The sequence below is a fragment of the Argiope bruennichi genome, chromosome 11 (assembly GCF_947563725.1).
Source record: "Argiope bruennichi chromosome 11, qqArgBrue1.1, whole genome shotgun sequence".
NCBI classification, from domain to species: Eukaryota; Metazoa; Arthropoda; class Arachnida; order Araneae; family Araneidae; genus Argiope; species Argiope bruennichi.
The window spans coordinates 93,000,488-93,023,256 of record NC_079161.1 but is presented as its reverse complement, the minus strand read 5'-3'; the positions used below and the strand labels follow the sequence as shown (position 1 = coordinate 93,023,256).

At 30.2% G+C, this 22,769-nt stretch overlaps 1 protein-coding gene across 3 annotated transcripts in view; it reads right to left on the bottom strand.

The window, feature by feature from the left end:
• Positions 1-21,688, bottom strand: part of LOC129956879 (uncharacterized) — a 113,362-nt gene extending 91,674 nt beyond the window's left edge. Inside the window, exons 1-3 of one of the 3 annotated variants that reach the window (XM_056068872.1) lie at positions 21,558-21,688; positions 19,784-19,857; positions 1,484-3,491 (exon numbers count right to left, since the gene is read on the bottom strand). In XM_056068872.1, the coding sequence (XP_055924847.1) occupies positions 1,885-3,225 (1,341 nt within the window). In that variant the 5' untranslated portion in view covers positions 3,226-3,491; positions 19,784-19,857; positions 21,558-21,688 and the 3' untranslated portion in view covers positions 1,484-1,884. Of the gene's footprint in view, positions 1-1,483; positions 3,492-19,783; positions 19,858-21,264; positions 21,535-21,557 lie in introns of those variants that run through there. The other 2 variants (XM_056068873.1, XM_056068865.1) reach the window with 2 other exon arrangements.
• Positions 21,689-22,769: the final 1,081 nt, after the last annotated feature.

The window sequence follows — 22,769 nt, the reverse complement described above, 5'->3', positions numbered from 1 at the left end:
TATTCTAAATTTGAAGCCTCTGTGTCTGCTAGAAGTGCCGTAGAGTTTTCATGATCGGTCAGTCAGTCAGTCAGTGACAAAATTCCCAAATTTTGATTAGTTATAATTCTTAAACTACTGGTTCAAATTTAATGAAATTTGAAATATATCGTGTTTATATAATGCCTGCTTGGTTACTGAAAATTCAGGCTTCTAGTTTTATCCACAACGAAGTTATAGGGGGTCGAAAATGGCCTGAACTGCTTCGAGAAAAGGATAGTACGGCCGTGCCGCTTGGTTTTGCTCGACTTGGCGGGGGCACTGCCGTGCCCCCATATATATATGTATATATATATTTCATAAAATTAAAGATGTCCGGACTCAAAAATCTTCGTTTTATTAATTTTTTTTCTTATAAAAAATAATTTGTTTCTTTCTGCTCAAAATGACGTTTGAATCATGTTTCTATGTTAGAGACAAAATTATATTTGGTGGGGTTTTTTTGAAAACCTAACACTCTGAAATTGTTGACACGTTTTCCATAAACTAGTAGACCATGAAAAGAAAAGGGACGGAGCTAAGAAGCACAGGCGCTTGAGTGATGCAGCCATACTAAAATTACCAGATATTATTGCAATTCTGTAGTTAGAAACACAGACAATGTCAAAATTACAAAGACGGATATTTATGCGATTCTGCAACACTGGAGCTCCACAGACTCTAAAACAAAACATATATGCCATGCTGGGCCTCAATCTGGGAGCTTCTGTAATCGAGCCCTGGAGCTACAACAAAAACCCATCACTCATACGAGAGTCATTAAAACTCCTCTTCGAGATGATGTTGTCACCAAAATGATGCCTATTTTTCAAATGCTAGCTTCAAATAACCTGCGGAAAGGTGTTCAAAGTTAAAACGCATTTTCCCCCATAATGCATTTTTTCAAGATTTCTTGTAATCGGATGTTGTAAGTCAAGAACCGTTAAAGATTACGTGATGAAATTCGGAACATATCTTTTTTTAAACATTTTACATTAATTCTGATTCAGCAAATTAAAAAAAAAATGTGTACTTTAAAAAATATGACTTAAAAAAATTAAAATTTTTCATTTTTTTTAATAGAATTAACATTTTTTTTTTTTTGTTTTTTTTTTACTAATTGCTGAATCGAATTTAAAGCTCATATATTTGTGTTTCATTTTTAAAACACTTTTGAAAAATGACCAGGAATATTTTGAGTTGTTGCAATTTAAAATCATCCTAATATTTCTTTAAAAAAATAAATTAAAAATAATTGCTAAAAATTTTTATGCCGTAATTTTGCTGATTTGTTAAATGAAAATTGTAAGTCAATTAATTCCATCAATCTAGATAATTTGTGGTGCAAAATAATTTTTTAATGATACAATTCTTTTCTTTTTTTAACGTTCGATTTTCTTTTAAAAATTGCCATTTTAGAATTCACAATATTGAAAGAAAAAAAAAAGTTCCTAAAAGAGCAAACTATCACGAAGCATTTTTATTACACTGTGCAGTTTCGTTTTGCGATATCATAGAACAAACATACAGTTACAATATACAAACAGATCTTACAAAGAAAATTAATAGACAAGCGGTTTCTGAATCAAATCTTCAAATTACCTCCTAGAAAATTGGAATGTTTTTGTTTTCTGATTCATAATCTTGATAATCTGTGGTAAGAACATAACATAAAATTCCTTGCCAGTTATTATCATTTGCTTCCTAAATGTTTTTATTGTTCTTCGCTGGCCTTTCTTCTATTAGTTCTTCATCCGGTTGCCTACTTGCTTGAAAATCCATTGGATCCAACTAATTTACTTTATTGCGATTTGAGAAGTCACGGTTAGAAGTACAGTTATCGAGACCGTATACTTAGAAATACCGTTAAGGAATATCGTTCACTAGCTTAGTGAAATGTGCACCAACATCCAACTCAAAGAGTGATGGAGAATATGAATTTAATGCTACCAAAAATCTCCCTCTGTCTTCTTTGGACAACCGGGATTCGCGAATAAAAAATTCCAAAAAATCCCACTTGCCTTCTTTTACCAGTTTGGAACAATTGTGCAGTGCTTTACCACTCAAGAAAAGTTCCAACGTTTCCTCAGGGTCCATATTTCTAAACATAAATTTGAAAATTTCAGTATCTTTACGTTCAAAAAAATCATCTAAATAATATGTGGAATGTCTGAAAATTTTAGGTGTGATCAGAAAAACATTCCGAAAAAGTTTTGAAGGATTATAAATGCATTTAAATTTTACTGACAGAAAAAAATGCAGATCGTCATAATCTTCTTCTACAAAGCAAGGCAATACAAGCTGTGCAACCTCGAGAAAAGCATCTTGCCGTGGCCAATCCATAAAGCTTCGAAGGATCGCACATGATGAATTTTCGAGAACGTTCTGAAACTGTTCCGCATTCATCTGTGACAACAAATAACAGAAAACGTCGGTGTATGGTTGAAAGCTGTGATTCACGTATTCTGCTACATATTCGGCCGTTCTCACCAATGACGCATCTTTTTCCTCGCAAGTTAACTTTTCAAAAAAATATTGAGTCGCTGTTTCATAACCGTTCTTCGAAAACAATTCAAAAGCTTGTTGATAAATAGAGGAGTAGTGTCCTACCAATCCCACAAGATAGCTTTCTAACTTATCTACTCTTCCTTTTAGGATGCAAGTCCAAAAAATAATGATTTCTCGCGTATCATTAGGAAATTGCCCATTGTTATAAAAACACTTTTTATTCAGCGGGGACATTTTTTGCCAAATGTTTTGAATATCTTCATCAAGGCAATACAGACAAGCTAACTTAAATCGCCAGTTGATGTCCAACTTTTCATCGTGGATCATTGACTCAGCTGTTTTCCGATAATTTATAGTCCCCATATGTGTCCAATGCAAGTGTTTTGCATATTCTGGACAGTAAAAACTTGAATGCTTCGATTTTAAAAATTCCTCGTGGTACTTAAACCATTTATATGTTTCCCTAAAAATAGGATTCAGTAGATTAACTAACGGCTCCCTTATCGGTTCAGGTAAACAGAGGTCGCCTACAACGCTTTTGAACGGTTCATGTTTCCTTTTCTCGCCATCAGCCTCAGTAGTGGGAGACTTAAACTTGACAGGGTCACTAACCAAAAGGACAGCCACTTTTCTGAGAGAAATATCTTCGAGGGACAGCCTGTAAAGACTTTTGAGTTGGCTAACAATTGGATTTGACATAGCCGGCAATCGAAATATTGGCACTTTTTTAAACACTGACACTTCAAAGTTGTTCGTTCCCACTAAGACTATCTACGGACTAAATCGTAAGTTAACCTCTAGATGCCGTTAAAAAGCTGATTGAATGATAAAACAGTCGTTTTTAGATCCTTCAAAAGTAGGAGATTTTTTCTCGAATGTAGTCTATATAATAGCACATGTTGATATTGAGAGACATTTTTTTTTTACGTTCATCGCCTGCATTTGCCTTCAATAATGCTTGGTACCTGTAAAAAAAGAACAAACAAGATTATTGAGAAAGAAAATATAAAAATCAAGGAGAAGTGGTGTCACCAAAACTTTGTCGCACACTCTCTCATAAAGGTATTATCTCTGAGAACGCCTTACATAGCATTGTACAATAACTGCGAAATATAAATTTTTGACGTGATTTTAGCATTTTGACTTTCTTTTGTTTCATCCTTGGCGAGAAATTTAGCGATAAAGTCCTCGCATGCAGTTCATGATTCCCAAAAACTGGATTTCTGTTATAGATACGTTTTTCTCAACAGATTAAAATCAAAATTTGACACAAAACTGCATTTGAAGTTACAAAATCCAGAACCAAAATTGATACATTTAAGTCATAGCGTTTTTCAACAAGCATGTTTACATGTTTCTAGAAGTACAGATCGAAAGCCGGTCAATTCCTAGTTGGATTTCACTCAGAATTTCATAGGTGTCTACGCTGTAAGCGTTAACTCTGAGGATAGAATTTTATCTAACTCTCTTCGATTGGTAGCTATCGTGTTAACTTATATTCGAACAGCCGGGCAGACTATCTTCCTCTGAATGGATTTTACTCAAAATTTTATAGAAATCTGCAAATTTGGTGAAAAGACCGCATACCAAGTTTCAACCGCCTAGCTCAAATCGTTTTTGAAATATCTTTGTCACAAAAAAACACGCGGCCTTTTTCCAAAAATGCATCTTTTCGAATCAGGGAGGTGTAAAACGGGGAGATTCGTCAAAATCTCGAGTCACGTACATAATTTTGACTCATGAAATACTACTAAGATGAAATTGCAACTCTCATCCCGTTGTTGCCAATAAATGAAAATAATATTAAATGAATTTACAATATACATATCGAGTACTGGCGGGGGAAAAATAACTAGATGTTTCTTACCTTTGTCTACATGTCTTTTTGTTTGTGTACAAATAAATATTTTATTCTTCACAGATGAATCAGGAATGCTTATTTGAAAAGTAAAATAATTCAAATTATATGTAACCCTGTTTTCGATCATTTCTATAAAATATTTGATGTAGGCACATTTTTAATTCCATTGCCGATTGGCAACATTAGATATAACGTTTCATTAGGTCTTAAGAACGAAAAGCAGTTCTGATATTATGTAACAAGATTATTTAACTTAAATCTCAACTTAACTAATTATATTTTATATTTGTTATTCATTTATTGGCTTTTAGAGAGAAATTTGAACGTCAGTATTCCAAATTTAAGTGAACGATATTAATTTTTAAAGTTTCAACTTTTTTACTTTCTCGTATACGTAGAATAGAGAAAACATAGTAATTGCCAAAAAATTCGAGATTTTGTCGAATCTCCACGTCTTACAATTCCCTGATTTCGAAAAACACGTTTTTGGAAGTCAGGGATAGTATGTCTTTCACAAAGAAAAGTCAAAAACGCTTTTAGCTAGAAGAATGCAATTTGGTATACGGTCTTTATAGCAAATTTAGAGTAAAATCTGTTCCGAGGAAGTGCGTCTGTCCAGCATTTCGAATATACGTTAATATGATAAATAATAATATGGATAAGATACTATATGGATACTATATGATACTATATGGATAAGATAAGGCACACAGATTTAACATCTACAATTGAGACACTTAACAAAGTTTGTCTGTACTTTTAGAAACATGTAAACACGATAGCTCAAAGTCTCAATGGCTTAAATATATCAAATTCGATATGGAATTTTTGTATAAAAGTACAGTTTTGTGTTAAATTTTCATTTAAATCGATTGCGGAAATTTGCGTCTAAAGCATAAATCTGATTTCTCTATACTTTTAATCGCATGCCAGAGATAAATCGCCGAAAATGGCACGTGAGATTCAATAAAATTGCTAAATTCACGCCAAAAGTTAATGTTTCGTAACTATTGTACGTTAATGCCATGTAAAGCGTTCATCAGCACGAAAATTTTATTACAAAGTATGCGAGAAATTTCTTGGGAAACCACTTCCGCTGTTTTTATCTTAGTTAATATAGCTTCAATAATAATGTGAATTTAAAGTCAAGATATTATATTATAAGTGAAATTTAGCCCATACTAAAGATCTATTCAAAGAAACTCGCTTAATTGTAATTAAATTAAATCTCAACATTATAGGCAAAAAGCATTGGTTCTGCAAATGGCGGGAAGTATTTTATACAACACATACGGCCGGAAATTAAGAGTATACGTTATAATTCGTTTGACTAAAATAAAATAATTAACTATTTTATAAACAAGCCTATGTTGGAGTCAAGAGATATAAATTAAAACTTGCATTTTTTTAAAAAGCAGAAAATACTTGTAAACTTAAAAATAAAATCGCCATGCTCAAAGGATGATATAATACACTGTACAGAAATAACAACTCATTAGTATTTAAAGCACAAACATTTAACTAAAATAGAAAAGGAAAACACAGAGCTGATAAAAAAAATATATATTAGAACTATCAACATTAGACAAAATAACACTTTAAGCAATTCAGAGTACAGACCTATAACCTCAGTTTTTTCTGAAATTCATCACAAAAATATCGCAAATTTTATAATTTTATCACAAGTGTTCATCATCGTTCTCTTAAAACCTTGTTCCCGAGAACACTAAAGATTAATCGAAACTTCAGGACAAATGAGATAATGAGAACTAGTACATGTACATTCAAAAGTGACGTTGCGGCGTCCCCCAGGTCACTGACAGATTTATTGCAATATGAAATCTGGAGGGAGGGACTTTACCCAGATACAAAAAAAAAAAAAAAAAAAAAAAAAAAAAAAAGTATTTTTTATGTATTGATAGGTTAAACTAACTCGGAGAAAACATCTTCTGACTTAAATCTTTATATGAGCCGTCCTTGCATCATTGCCGTTCATTTAAAATAAGCTTTTCGATTTATGTTTTTAAATATGAATAACAATTAATTCTCCCTGATTGCTGCAAATCTGGCTCTTTTTCAGCCAGGTCATTAGCTCAGATAACTGGCATGTGTTTTTAGTGAAGGAAAGCAATAGTGTAATTAGGATGAGCAAAGCAGGGCAAGACCCCTAGGCGCTGTTGCCATGGTGCACAAAATTAAATAATCATTTCTTTGCATTTAAAAGTAAAATTTATTTCATTTCGTTGTATTTAAAATGTTTTTATTTCTATTTTATTGAATTTTTATTTTGAATATTTTTAATTATTATAATTTACCCTTACTCTCAAGATTTTTAAAAATTAAAACAGGCTCAGCAAAATGTGAGAAGTTTAAAAGCTTTTGGCAACAGGCTTCCCTGATTGTGAATAAGGGATTATAAGTAACTTAAGGTTCTTAGCTTACGGTTCAGTGCTTATTGCTATATGTTAAACAGAATAAAATTATAACAAAACTCATATTCAATAAATTCCTTTATTGCATGAAAAGCAAAGAGTAGAGATTTTAATTCTTTCAGATTTATGTGAAAAGAAATAACAAGATAACTGGAGATTGTATAAATTAAAAGAAATTTCAGTAAGAGCATCAAACGTGTTTTAAAAAAAGATTCGATTTTTAAATAGCTGGGAAAAAAAATATAATATCCGAAACTATGTTCCTAAAAATTGAATCATGAATATTTGTAAATATATTTATAATTGATACAAATAGATGTACATCTCAAGGCAAAATAATGAATAGAAAATACTCAAAATAAAACTAAATTTCCCAGTTTTTCTTATTCACTGCATCAATAGAAGACAGGAAAAAACCGTGGTGTCAAACTAGAAGTAAATAAGCCAGAAAGATAATCATACTTTGACATCTTTTCTCTTGGAATTTGTATTTATGCTTTTGAAAGGCGAAAACCAAAAATGATTTTCATTAAAAATAAAAGGACCTATCATGGAAATTATAAACAACAAAAATACTATACCATGATTGAAATTGGTATAGATATGATAACAAATAGCAATCAGATATTTTTACTACACATACAAATTCTGAAATTTACTTCTTTAAATTATATAAAGCAGCTTTACTGACACATATGGTAAAAGCAATAACAAGTGTTCACTACGAAAGACCTTTTAGCTTTCATATCTGAGAACTTCAGTAACAAACACTCACTTGCACACACGCACACACACAAAAAAAAAAAAACACTTCCATGCTTCACTTCTTTTGAGTATAAACTTTTTTCAACTCAATCATCAACACTTTTTCATTGATAAAAAATAAGGAGAAGGAATTTATAACATTTCAAAATATTTCTGGAAGAAATAAATAATTTTTTTTATAAGTAAAAAATAATTTTTACTAAAATTATAAGAAAGTGCAATCTCAGTGTCATGGACCAATTAATAATGTGTTAATTTTAATTCATCTTTAAGTTTTCGTGTAACTTCTTAGCTATATATTTCATAAGTGCATTTTAAATTTGCTACGGTGCTAGATATACTATTATATGTAATTAATTGTAAATTTTATTGGAAAATATTTAATAGTGAGCATGAAATAATTATGCACAATATTACAGATACTTACTTAATTACCAAGACTTTTGAATTATTTAATATGTGTTAACAAATTTATTTCAATAATTTAATAGTTTCAGATTTAATTCAAAATATTATATTTTATTCAAGTGTATATATATATATATATATATATATTCACTTTTGATGGCTTAAGAGATCTGAACATATTTTATATGTTCTTAACCCATCATCAAACGCACTGGGTCTTTTGACTCATCCTTTCTCTTTTGTTTAGAAATTCTAGGAATTTATAAAAGTTAATTCTTGTTACTTCGTAACCTTCATGGGGGAGCCAGCAGAAGAAGATTAGAACAATAAAAATCGAAAAAACTATATATCTCATTTTTTACATGAGGGTTTCTCACAAGTTTTCCTACTAATGGACAGAATGATGACAGCTCAGATTCATCATGCATTCATGAAATCTTAAAGGGTGAATCTGACACAGAACTGAACAAAATGCAGATTTTGAACACACCAGAAAATCTGATGGAATCCTTTCCTGTCCATAAAAAATGTAACAACTCATTATATAAAATGCATTCCTGTATAATATGAATAAATTATCTTAAAATGTATGTTAATAATTGATTTTATTCTGATTGAGAAATAATAAAAGTATTTTTTGACTATATTTATAAAAATGAAAGACCAAAGATATGAATTTTCAAAGTGGTATGTTTAACCTTCTTTTTCTAAAAAAATTACAAATATAAACTATTTGTAAAATGCTGATTTTCTTATATTTCCGATATTTTTATACAGGAAAAAAAAACTACTTATATTAAAAATAATAAGTTTTATATGAATGGAATGAGGAAAATGGAAATGATTACAATGCCGTATGGCAAAAAGAGGCTAAATTCAATTTTGGGTTTTCTCATTAAAAATTGTATTGGTATCTTAGATATTTCCTTGGAAAAACATTTATATATTCTGATCATATTTTATTTTTATGGAAATAACTAATAAGATAAGCAGCAAGTGCTTGAAAATGTAGGGTCAAAATGACCATGTGCATGTGCTAATGTTCAAAAAGTAGGTGTTTATGCTGAAGGGTTAAAGTATGATATAAATAGAAATCATTTTTATTTGTATTTCATCAATTCATTAAAAGTTACATGCTAACAACTATTTGATTTTTTATTAAACCTGATTTGAGTTATTAAAACAGGAATGAAGAAAATTCTTGTGCACATTTAACATCAAACAACAAAAAATTATATAAAATGGATTCTTGAATAATATAAATAAATTATATTGAAATTCATGTTAATAATTCATTTTATTCTGAATGAGAAATAACAAAAGTATTTTTTGAGTATTGTTGAAAATGTATTAATATTTTATTTTATTTATTTGTTTATTTTAGAATGGCAACGTTATTTAAGAAATATTTTTTGCTGTCTCATTTTGTAGATGGCAACTTGTAGATCAATCCCAAGATGGAATAAACAAAGTTTGAATTTTTTACCGGTGGGATATCGTTTTTCAATTTTAATATAAAAAGCGAAAGAAAACGGTGTTTTTTCTTAGGCAGCTTTAACATTTTTTGGCGTCCGCGACAGGACTTTCTCGAAACAAAATAAATCAAGATGTTTCAAGCAATAAAAGGTTTTAAAAAAGAAGATCTGAAATACGTTGCGTCTGAAATTGGAGAAGACGTATCAGAAAATATTACGATAGTTGGATTAAAAAATCTTATTTTAAAAAGTTGTGAATATAAGAATGATCCAGAATTCGTTCAAGAACTTTTAAGGAATGTTATTTCGGAAAGGAAATTAAAAGAAGAAACCGAAAAAGAAGATAAAAGATTGCAGCTTGAAGCTGAAAAGGAAGATAGAAGATTGCAGCTTGAAGCTGAAAAGGAAGATAGAAGATTGCAGCTTGAAGCTGAAAAGGAAGATAGAAGATTGCAGCTTGAAGCTGAAAAGGAAGATAGAAGATTGCAGCTTGAAATTAAAAAAGAAATAGAATTGGCAAGAATACAATCTCAAAATAGAGGTCAGTCATTTTCTGCTAATTCTACTGCTGATTTAAATAATTATAAGAGAAAGTTTACACTGCCTAGATTAGAATTTAGACAATTTGGCGACGATATTAAAGATTGGCTCCCATTTTGGAGTCAATTTGAGCAAATACATAAAGATGAGGATATCGCACCAGAAGACAAATTTCAGTACCTAGTTCAAGCAACAATTTCTGGTTCTCGTGCTAGAGAGGTTGTTGAAAGTTTTCCGCCAACTGGCGCCAACTATCAAAAGGCTATTGATGGTTTAAAATCGCGTTTTGGTAGAGAAGATATTTTAGTGGAAGTATATGTGAGAGAATTATTAAAATTAATTATTTCTGTGCAAACAAAAGAAACATTTTCATTAACTTCTTTGTATGATAAGCTTGAATCATATTTACGAGCATTAGAAACATTAGGTGTAACCACAGATAAATGTGCATCCATTTTGTATCCTATGATTGAATCGTGTTTCCCAGCTGAATTTTTAAAGGCTTGGAATCGTAGTAATATTTCCAGTATTAACTCTGACGCGAAAGGAAGATTGGATAATTTGATGCAATTTTTGAAAACGGAAGTTGAAGGAGAAGAAAGAATATGTTTGGCTGTAGCCGGTTTCGGTTTAGGAAAGGGCCAAGAATACAGACCTTTGAAAAAGAAACAATATAGCTCGGAGAATTTGAGAAATAAAGTACCTACAGCTATAGGTTTGTTAACGACTGCTGCAGATAAAGATGTAAAGAAATCTTGCGTTTTTTGCGGTGGTAAACATTCAAGTTCAGATTGCTTTACGGCTCAAAAAATGACTCTATCGGAAAGACAAAAAATAGTCAAGGAAAAACGATGCTGCTTTGCATGTTTATCGCCATTTCACGCAGTTAAAAGATGCCGAGCAGTTTTAAAATGCCTGATATGTTCTAAAAAACATTTTCCTATAATGTGTGATGTGCTTGATTCGCAAAAGATGTCTGTAGAGGGAAAAGAAGATAAACCCGCACTAGATGTTAATATGGCTAATTTTAATAAACACAGCCCTAAGATATTTCTTCAAACTCTCAAAGCTAATCTGGTATCGGATAATAAACAGAAAATTGTGAGGTTACTTTTTGATTCTGCATCACATAAATCTTACATTTTGAAAAGTGTAGCTGAAGAAATGAATTATCACCCGTTCGATGTGAAAAATTGTTACATTCTCTTTTTGGTGGCGTTATCACTAATGAATTTAAACATAATTGTTATAAAGTAAAATTGAGAAATTTGATTGGAGATTTCGGCTGTAATTTTGAAGTTCTGGATCAATCTATCATTTGTGACAATATTAGACCGGTTTTTAAAGGTCCCTGGATAAAAGAATTAGAGGAAAATCAGATTAATCTAACTGATATTAGCGATACTTGTGAAGGCATTGATATTCTAATTGGAGCTGACGTTATGGGGAAAATGTTAACTGGCAAAAGAAAAGTCTTATCTTCAGGTCTTGTCGCTGTAGAAACTTTCTTAGGATGGACCTTAATGGGTAAGGTACCACAGGAAGAATCTTCGGAAGAAAACCTGGCTTTAACAGTGCTGTCCTTATTTGTAAATGAAGCTGAAATCACAAATTTATGGAAATTAGATTCAATCGGAATCAATGATCCTGTTGAGAAAAAATCTAAGAACGAGATTGATCTTCGGACCAAGGAGCATTTTCTAGAAACGGTAACAATTAATAAAGATGGTCGATATGAGGTTTGTTTACCATGGTCTGATGATAAGTCACCTTTGCCCGACAACTTGGATTTGGCGAGGAAAAGGCTCGACTACACTACCTCAAAACTTATAGCTATGAATATGTATGAGAAATATGAAAATATTCTTCTAAATTGGTTAGATGAAGACATAATAGAGGAAGTTCCTACCAACGAAATGAACTCTTATGGTAATTATTTACCTCACCGTGCAGTGATAAAACTAAGCAGCAGCACTACTCCAATTCGTCCGGTGTTTGACGCTTCAGCGAGATTAGCAAATTATCCATCTTTGAATCAGTGCTTGGAATGTGGTCCTAATCTCATTGAGCTTATTCCAAATATTCTTCTTCGATTCAGAGAGGGACAGCTTGGCGTTATAGCTGACATCAGGAAAGCTTTTCTGCAAATTAGTATTCGTAAAGAGGATAGAGACTTCCTTCGGTTTTTGTGGTGGGAAAATAGAGAAGAAAAGAAATTGAGAGTTTTTCGTCACACAAGAGTTGTTTTTGGGGTAAAATGTAGCCCTTTTCTTTTAGCTTCAGTAATTGAGTACCATATTCAAAAATGTGAAGGATTTGAAAAATCTTTGAAGAAAAGACTTTTGGAGAGTTTCTACATTGATAATGTCGTTACTAGTGTCGACAGTAAAGACCAATTAGATCGATTCATTGACAATTCTAAAACCTTGATGGCAAAAGGTGGTTTTGATCTTAGAGAATGGGAATGGTCTGGCGACTGTGAAACTAATTCAAAGGAAGAAACTCAGGTATTAGGTCTTATTTGGAATAAGAAATTAGACACTTTGAAAATTAACATGAAATGGCTGGATGGCATTAATGTGGAAAAAGTAACTAAAAGGAGTATGTTATCTACAGTACATAAAGTATTTGATCCTTTTGGATTCACTGCACCAGTGATGCTCTGTCCGAAAATAATGCTACAAAAGGCATGGACATTAGGTACAAGTTGGGATGAAGAAGTAACTGGTGAGCTTCGTAAAGAATTTCTACAGTGGTTTCAAGAACTTAAGCATTTGTCTGACATACAGATTCCTAGGTGTGTTCAAGCATCTTCAAAAGATATAAGCAACTGCACTATTCATACGTTTGTTGATGGAAGCAAAGATGCATATGCTGCTGTTACATTCCTTAGAATAGAAAATAATGGTCGAATCGAGCTATTTCTACTTGCAGCGGAATCTCGAGTGGCTCCTTTAAGAGGCACAACTATCCCAAGAATGGAACTTCTTGCGGCGGTGATTGGAGCGAGGCTAGCGAATTCAGTTGTTGAAGCTCTTGGTTGGAAAAATGTTACGATATATTACTGGAGTGATTCTACAACAGTGCTTGCATGGATATTACGAGAAGAAAATTGGTCTGTCTTCGTTAGGAACAGAGTCCAAGAGATAAGGAAGTTGAGTAATCCTACATCATGGAGACACATACCTGGTGATAAGAATCCGGCAAATTTACCTTCCAGGGGCTGCAAGGCAAAACATCTAGTCTCCCTAAGATGGTGGGAGGGTCCACAATGGATGAAAAATGCTTTTGAATTTCAAAACATTATGGGTTCCACCAATCATGATTGGAATGAAGAAGAGATTAGAAAGGAAAAGTCTAAGACGACTTTTATATTATCAAATAATGAAGCCTGTGGTGTTGCAAACTGGTACTACAGATATTTTTCGAACTATGATAGAATAGTTCGTCTTGTTGCATGGATCCTCCGCTTCATGAACAACTGCAAAAATATAACTGAGAAGAAGCATGGTGAATTAACCGCTACAGAATTTCAGGAAGCAGAAATGAAGGTTTTATTTATGATACAGAATGAGTCTTTTCTCCCAGAAGAAGAAAAGAGATTAAAAACCCTACAAGTATTTAAAGACGATCTTGGCATCATCCGTTTGAAAACTAAAATTATTTATCGCAAGGACAGTGAAGATTTTCTTAAACCTATTGTTCTTCCTCCGAATCATGAAGTGGTAAAGCGGTTAATCTATAATGCTCACGTTAAGAACTGTCATGCTGGAGTCCAGATACTATTGAATGCACTTAGAGAAAAGTACTGGATCCTAAATGGAAGAAAAGCGGTGAAACATGTGGTGGCTAATTGCATTACGTGTAAAAGATATAGCTCAAAGAACATAGAAGTTATAAGTCCCCCCCTTCCAGAAAATAGAGTAAAGGATGCTGCGGTGTTTCAGATAACTGGCGTTGATATGGCTGGACCTTTATTCCTTAAAGACAAGAAGAGCTGGGTTCTAATTTTTACTTGTGCAGTGTACAGAGCAGTTCATTTCGAGCTTGTTACTGCTGCATCGACTGATGTTTTTTTAATGGCCTTTAGGAGATTTGTTTCTCGCAGGGGAAGATGCACAACAATATACTGCGATAATGGCTCCAATTTTGTTGGAGCAGCCAACTATTTAAAACAACTGGATTGGAACCGCATCCAAAAATATGGAGCAATAAATTCTATTGACTGGAAGTTTAATCCTCCAACTGCTGCCTGGTGGGGCGGATGGTGGGAGAGATTAATTAGAATTTTAAAAGATCTTTTGAAGAAAGTGTTAGGACAGGCACGTCTCAATTATGAGGAGATGATAACGGTTTTGGCAGACTGCGAGCGTGTTATCAACTCAAGACCTCTAACTTACATTTGCGAAGAGGAAGCTATAAAACCAATTTCTCCATCGATGTTCATACAAGATATGCATGAATGCAATCTTCCTGATATAGATGCTGTAGAGCAAAATTCTGTGAGCAATAGATTCAAATACAGACAAGCAGTGCTTAAAGACTTAAGAAATCGTTTCAGATCTGAGTATTTGGGTGCTCTCATACAGCGGAGAAATAAAAAATCAAGAAAATGTACAGTTACTGTTGGTGACATTGTTATGGTGGGAGCAGATAATAAAAAGAGACTTGTCTGGCCTTTAGGTCGTATCACAGAAATCATACCAGGTAAAGATGGACATGTACGACTTGTTCGAGTACAAACTTCACAGCAGAATTTCCTGCGACCAATTCAAAGAATATATCCATTAGAGTTAACATCCTCTGATGACTTCTCCACTTCGATGACACCAGATGATTTGAATAAGTCAAATGACATCACCAAAACTTCTGACAGTACTTCTGGCAACGAGATGAAATTTAGTAGAGCCGGAAGAAGAATTAAATTGCCAGAGAGACTGAACTTGTGATTTATTTTGTTTTTTGATTGGACATTTTCACATTAATTTTCATTTTTATATTTAAATATTAATTGAAAATTTGTAAAACGTTGCCATTTATTGAATCTCTTAACTGTGTTTAACTAATAGTATTATATTTTGATTATTATTTATAATCAAAAGGTGGGAGGATGTTGAAAATGTATTAATATTTTATTTTATTTATTTGTTTATTTTAGAATGGCAACGTTATTTAAGAAATATTTTTTGCTGTCTCATTTTGTAGATGGCAACTTGTAGATCAATCCCAAGATGGAATAAACAAAGTTTGAATTTTTTACCGGTGGGATATCGTTTTTCAATTTTAATATAAAAAGCGAAAGAAAACGGTGTTTTTTCTTAGGCAGCTTTAACAAGTATGTTTATAAAAATGAAAGACAAAAGGTATGAATTTTCAAAGTGGTATGTTTAAGCATCTTTTTTGAAAAAAAAAAAAAAAAAAATGTCGAATATGAACTATATGTAAAAATCAGATTGTCTTATTTTTCCTATATTTTCATACAGAAAAAAATAATTTATATTAAAATTAAAAAGTTTTATATGAATGGAAAGGGGAAAACGGAAACGATTACAGAAACTTATGGGGAAGAAAAGGGACCAAGTTCAATTTTGGGTCTTCTTATTAAAAATCGCATTTGTATCTTATAAAAGAACATACTTCCATGGAAAAACATTTATATATTCAGATCATATTTCAGTTTTATACAAATAACCAATAAGATAATTAGTAAGTGCCTGAAAAAGTGGGGTCAAAATGACCCTGTGCATGTTTTAATGTTCAGAAAATGGGTGTTTGTGCTGAAGGGTTAAAGTATGATATAAATAGAAATTGTTTTTGATTTTTGCCAAGTGATTTTGTCGGTTAATATAAAAAAAAATTCGTAAAAAAAAAATCAATTTTTTTTTGGGGGGGGGACTGAGGGGAAAACTGCACAGATCTTAGAAAATTGACAGAAACATACTTGAAATAAAATAAACTTTTTTTTTTTATTTTGCAAAAGCATTTTAGTCTTGTCCCTTTATTACAACAAAATTACAGCAAAAAAAAAATTCTTATGCCATTAAAAAAAATTCAATGAATTAACTTTTGTATTATACCAATTTTGTTACTAATTTCAATTAATTTTTAAAAATATTTCAAAGAAAATTTTACAAACATACTTTTTAATCTTGTAAGGAAATTCAAATATTAAAAAAAATATTTTCATTCGGTGCTAGCCAGGCACATTGATAGCCAAATCATAAAAATGGTGCTATTTTTTGTTTAAAGAGATTTTTTTTAAATTATATTTTAAATAAAAATTTTTTCATTTATAATTTTTCGATAATTAAATATACAGTTTAATTTCAGAAGTAAGCAAAGATTAAATTTTTTGATAGTATGCACATTTTTATATATTATTACAGATTTTTCTTTTGTAACAGAATTTACATTATAAAAATACATAATCACTCTTTATACTCAAAGTTCAACATTTTTTTTTAGTTTTTTATCATATTGTATCAGTAAACTATTATTCTCTAAGGATTACAAAAATTATCAAACACATCCAGTGCTGCCCAAACAAATTTCAATGTTGCTTTAGTTATCCATTATGTATGAGGAACAGGTTTTGATTCAGCAAGCCTATTTGAAATTTAATAATTTTCTATTTCAGCTTAAAGCTCAAATTTTAGATAGGAAGACAGAAACAAACAGGCAAATGCATAGTACTGAAAAAAGAATAGAGGTGAGAATTCCAAAATAGTACATGTCTCAACTTAAAATTTCATAATAATTTTTTGAAAGGATTATAAATATTAAGCTCCTAATAAAGAAGTTTATTGAAATTTTCAGCAAACAGTAATCACAAGAAATCAGTTGTCATTCAAGGAGGATGGCATAACAATAGAAAAATATATGAATATCAAAAAAATAAATATTTCTAGCAGTAAGTCATATTTTCAATGAGTTATATCACATTCACATGTTGAGTTTCAAATTGTGGAGAAAGTAAATATTGCAAAGGAAAAAAAAAATGCATTCAAAGAAAGAAAAAAAAAATAAAACAAGTATTTAAAAGGTAAATTTGGTGTTTCTAAAATATGAAATTCTTTTTTTGTAAGACAAAAGTAGCAAAAAAAAAAAAAAAAAAAAGAAGAAGCACACAAGTCAGCAATTATTTAATAATCTTATTCATATGTATTGCATTATTTTATTTTACTCTACTAATATAGGATATAAATTTAATAATCTTGAATATGAATCTAGTAATACTCGATACAAATCTAAGATGCATACACTAAATATAGAGACAAAATTTCTGACCGAAACATATTAATGTGCAAAGCATAGGTTCAAAGAAAACATTGAACCGGTCAATGCAAAGCACAAATATTGATACTATTTATCCCCAAATACTGGGAACAACACAGTGTTAATAGTAGCTCAATGTTGGCATCAGATTTTAATGTGAAGGTGATGGTACCATGTTAACAAAAAAATAACATAATACATTTGTATTATTAGTATATTCACCAAGTAATAACATATAGTAAATCTTTGTTTCAAGATGTAAAAAAAAAATCAGATGATAATTTAACATATATTTTTTCCATATAATAAATCAAACACATAATCAACTTTTTTTTACAAAAAATTAGTTTCAAAATAGTATTATAAAATGACCAATATGCAAAAATAAAATTCTATTTATACTTGTACCAATCTCATTCTGATTTTAAGTTCTCTAAAAGGACTAATTTTAATTTCAAACAAAAAATTAAAATTTATTAAGGAACTGAATCAGTCTCAAAACATAGCAGATGTTTTACAAATCAATTCTGCAAATACACAGCAGGCAAAGACAATCATTCAAAGACTAATGCTCCCATTCAGGAATCATTTGTAAATTTAGTTGAAAATAAAAAATTTCATTTATAGTGATTTCACAAAATGGTTATTTATGACTGATAGGATGATTTTTTTTTTAATATGGAAAATTTCAGATGTATGAAGAGTAATGCATAAAAATCACTTTCTTTTTGCAAAAAAGACTTAATCATTCAAAAGTCAAAGCTCCCAATTGGGATTCAATTGAAAATCTAATTTAAAACAACATTTCACTTATAGTTATTTCAAAAAACAGCTACTTATGACTAAAAATTTTGATTTTTTTTCTCTTGATACAGAAATCACATTTCAGAAATAAGCATAATGCAGAAAAATTCATAAAAGTGGCCTTTTTTTCTTCTTATATAATTCAAATTGTCCACAATATAAAAAAATTACATAACAGCTAAAAATTATCCAAAATTTTTAAAAATCTGTACATAAAAAGCAGTCTATGATAATTGAAATTCTTGCCCACAAAAGAAAAAAGTGTGCAAAATACAACCAAAGCAGATTTATATATACAATTCTGATACGGATGAAATTGATTAATTGAATGAGATGTTTAGCACCTATCGCCACAACATCACAATAAGGAATAATGGTTATTTGAAAATGCTCTAAATGTTGCTACTGAATTACAAATAGCAACACAGGACCAAAAGTTAATAGTTATGCATAGATGCAAAAGAATGATGATTTAAATTTACCATTAAAAGATAATGACAGAACGTGGAGGGAAAATAAAGTTTTAAAAAGTTGCAATCACAAAGACTTTCAGATTGCTCTCAGCATAACCTTTTCATTTTTTTAATATAAATATTCTCTAAGATTCATTCTTCCCTTGGGTTATAAAAATAAAATTTTTATTAACTAAATTATTTATTTTGAATAACACTGCACTAAAATTTTATGTCCTACCATCATAAACTCAGTTAGATACCACCAATGTTTTTAATTTAAAATATTACAAAAATCATATATCAATTTTTTTTTTTTCTTCATACCTCAATGATTGCTATCTTTAAACTAAAATATTTGAAAGTGAAATATAAAAGTTAATAAAAAATACACCAAGATTTGAATTAAGCCTATAAAACATTAAGATCTTATTTATATACATATTTTTGACACAATAAGTTTATTATAATCACATTATTATAAATTCAAAAAAGATCTTGATTCCATTCCAATATTTTGTAAAAATATGCTTTAAAAATGAATTCAGAAATTTAACATATGTATTTAATTCAATAATAGATTACTTACATAAATAAAATATAAAACTTTCTTTTAACTGGTGTGAATAAAAACTGAATATTATATGAATAATATTGGTATCAAATAACTATATGTTCTTAATACTTTTGTCTATGTCAATAAAATTCAATTTTTTTATTGTTTTCAATTTAGTTTAAAGAAATCAAGAAATTAGTACAAATAAAATTGAAAATGTTTTAACTGTTTTCAATTAAGTTGGAAAAAATTAAAAAAAAATGTACAATTAACTGCAACAAAACAATCGCATCAATTAAATTAAACAAAAAAATCATCCAAACTTAATGATTTTTAGTAATAAATATATAATTTGATAAAAAGGAAAAAACAATCCAAATTATTATAATTTTTAAATTCTTAATGTGCTATATAGGATGTGAAAGCAATTTTTGACTTAAAGGATATTAAACTGAGATGTAATATCAATAAAACTTCAGAAACAAATTACAGCCGCTTCACTTTTTTACAACAATTTCTGAAAGCTGGGCATGCAAGTTGCTTCAATTATTTTAATTTTGAATATCAATACCTAAAAATTCAAAGCAGGTTCTTATAATAGCACTAAATTAACATTTAAGAATCTTCTGTCACAATTCAAAATTATATTCAAAAATGAAAATGAATAGGTAAAAAGTAAGCATACTTACTATTAGTAAGTTATTAAAAAAAAATCTTTTCAATCACATTTCACAAATGTATTTTTGGAACACATTTTTCTTTGCTAGAAAAGAAACAAATAAACAAAAATTTAGTGCAAACCAGTATGCAATATGTTTTGAGTTGATTGCAATTTAATAAAGTACAATTCAGTTTTAACAGTGACTAAAAAGTATCAAGAAAAATTTTCACCAAATTATAAAAATATACTCAAGTGCATAAATATATATATAAAAACAAAAAATAATAATAAATTCTATAAAAAATTATTGAAATCACCAAATTGGCAAAATTTTTTCTAGGTGCTTTTCGAACGCTGTTGCAACCCACTAGTACCTTAATCACATTAGTTAATTCAATACTCTCATTCCCATTTTTGGAAGATTTAATCAAACCACATACATTAAAATGGATAAATTAAAAACTTCTATACACTAAGATTCTTTCAGAGACCTTAGTTTTCATGAGAAAAACTGCCAATATATCAAATGTAACTTCTCTAATAAAATTTGAACATACTTAATGCCATGAATAATAAAAAAAAGTAGGAAAAAGATTAGCTTCCCCAATTTTTACTATATCAGAAATTTATGAAAGACTGTGCAGTTGCTTGAAAAAATTAATTATTTAGTTTAATTTTTGTTTTGTTTTACAAAACCATCTTCCATCTGGAGTGAGATTTTTATTCTAAATCCAGTTAAAGCTTTAGAATTTTAAAGAAAACAAGAACTCTAAATAAAAACAAAGGATGAACAAATTCAACTTCATTAATTAAAGACAAATAATAATTTAGTTTCGTTCTTTTTTGTTACAAAATGTTTTTAATACACCACAAGTAAATCAATACATATATGAACAATTATTGAAATATACTACTTAAATAACCTCACTTTTTAATCCTAAAAAAATATGTAAATCTTTGCTAATCAGAAAATAATGAAACATCATCAGTATGAACAAACATTTTTGCAAATCAAAATTTAACATATGAAATTTTTATCCAGAACTTTCAAATCTAACATATAGAAGTTTGACAATATTTATCTTCATCATACATTGTTTTTTCGCTCCTTTTTATTCAAATGTTGAAATAATGCTAAATTAATGGCTTTGTTCTAGTTAACTATCCAATATTTGCCATTCACAAAATTGGATTATCAAACAGGCAATTGAATTTTTTCCCTGTATTTTTAAATTCACTAGCAGATTGAAGAGATTGGTCCTTTCATTAGTTGACTATAGATTCACAAGTCAATAACCCTAGCAAAATTTTAATTACATTATTTACAATATTTTTTTAACTATGTTCAATTCAATTTAAAATTTTGAAGTCTAAACTTAAATTTATTACCGATTTATTAATTTTTTTTCTTTTCAATAAAAATATTTTTTTTAATTTATACGAGACCCGAAAATTATTTTCGGTACTTATTAATTAACAAGGATGGATTGGTGATAATGCATTTTCTACCTTGTAAACTTTGTATAAATAGCGTAAACAGATTCTTATTTTCTTCTAGTTATTTAGAAGCGCTCATAGACTGGCGTGTTTTGGTGCTCCATTTGGCGAGTTTTTGGCTCTTTTTCTATAAGTACGCCATTTTCTTGAAAGTGACCAACAATGAAATGTTTTGCTATTTCATACTGTCATAACATTTCAAATGTTCTACATTTTACACTCTGATAAATTTTCAAGTATTTTGTATTTCTAATATCAAACAGTTATGGCTAAACTGGGGAAACGAAAACTAAATTATATCCTACCAGTTTAACATCAATGCTTATAACAAATTTTCTATCAGCTCCGATCCACAAAGATATAGAGGACAGGGCACAGAGAAAGAGTGCCGCTGGATTAGCGGATCTACTAGCGGATCTTTCCAATAGTGGCTCCCTCTGAGAATGGATCAGTCTATTAAAATCGTAGGTGGGGAAAGAAGGGAAATGGAAGTTGCACGCGCATGCGGTGTTTGTTGTTTGAAAATCAAAACATATGGTTCGTTGTTCGTAGAAACAGACACGATTTTGATAACGATTTTTTTTTTTTTGTCCCTGCTTCGAATTAGCTAGAGATGCAGATTTTTACACCAGCGGTTTGAAAATTAATGCTGTTTTAAAATTCTTTGGTTTCATCTATTTTCTTTCTTTCTTCTACTTCTTTTAAATTGTGTTTAATTTTTTTTTTTTTTTTTACCCTGCACAAATTATGAATACTTTAGAACATGAACTGGAGTAAAACACTTCTTTCTTTCACATAAATTATGGATGCAGATAACAATATGGATCATTCAGCAGTAAGAATTAACATCCAAGTTGAGGATCCCTCAGAATTATCTGGCATTGTTTGCTATGAGTGTGGCATAAGTTTTTCAGCCAGAAAAAACTTGTATCATCACCAAAGAAAATTTCATTCAGAAAAAAAGCCTTCCATTATTCTGAACAAAGTTTGTCCTGTTTGTCATGTTAAGATGAGAACAATTGTAGATTGACATAAACATCTGACTGAAAATCCCAACGGTATAAATTTGAAATTTGAAACCAAAACTTTTCATACCGATAATGAATTTCAAGAGTGGAAATCAAGTTTTGAAAAGGATACAGTTTCTTCTTTTATCTCAAAAGGCTCTTTCAAAGAAATGAATGGGACTGTATCTTGCTATGAATATCTCAGAAGTGGCACTTCAATTCTGAAGAATGATTTAAAGACACTTAAACATTCCAAGTGTTCAGGATCAGTTAAAATAGAGAAAACTTGTCCTGCTACAATGAAAGTAACAAATCAGACAATCGATGAAGCTACACAAATTATAGTGGAATACCAGGCAACTCATGTGGGTCATGAACACGAATAGGGAAAATTAAGACTGACAAATGAAAAAAGAATAGGACTCGCTGAAATGCTACGAAATGGAATTCCATCCAGTTTTGTGCTTGACAAAGTCCAACAAGAATATTCCCCTACCAAACGATATGGAC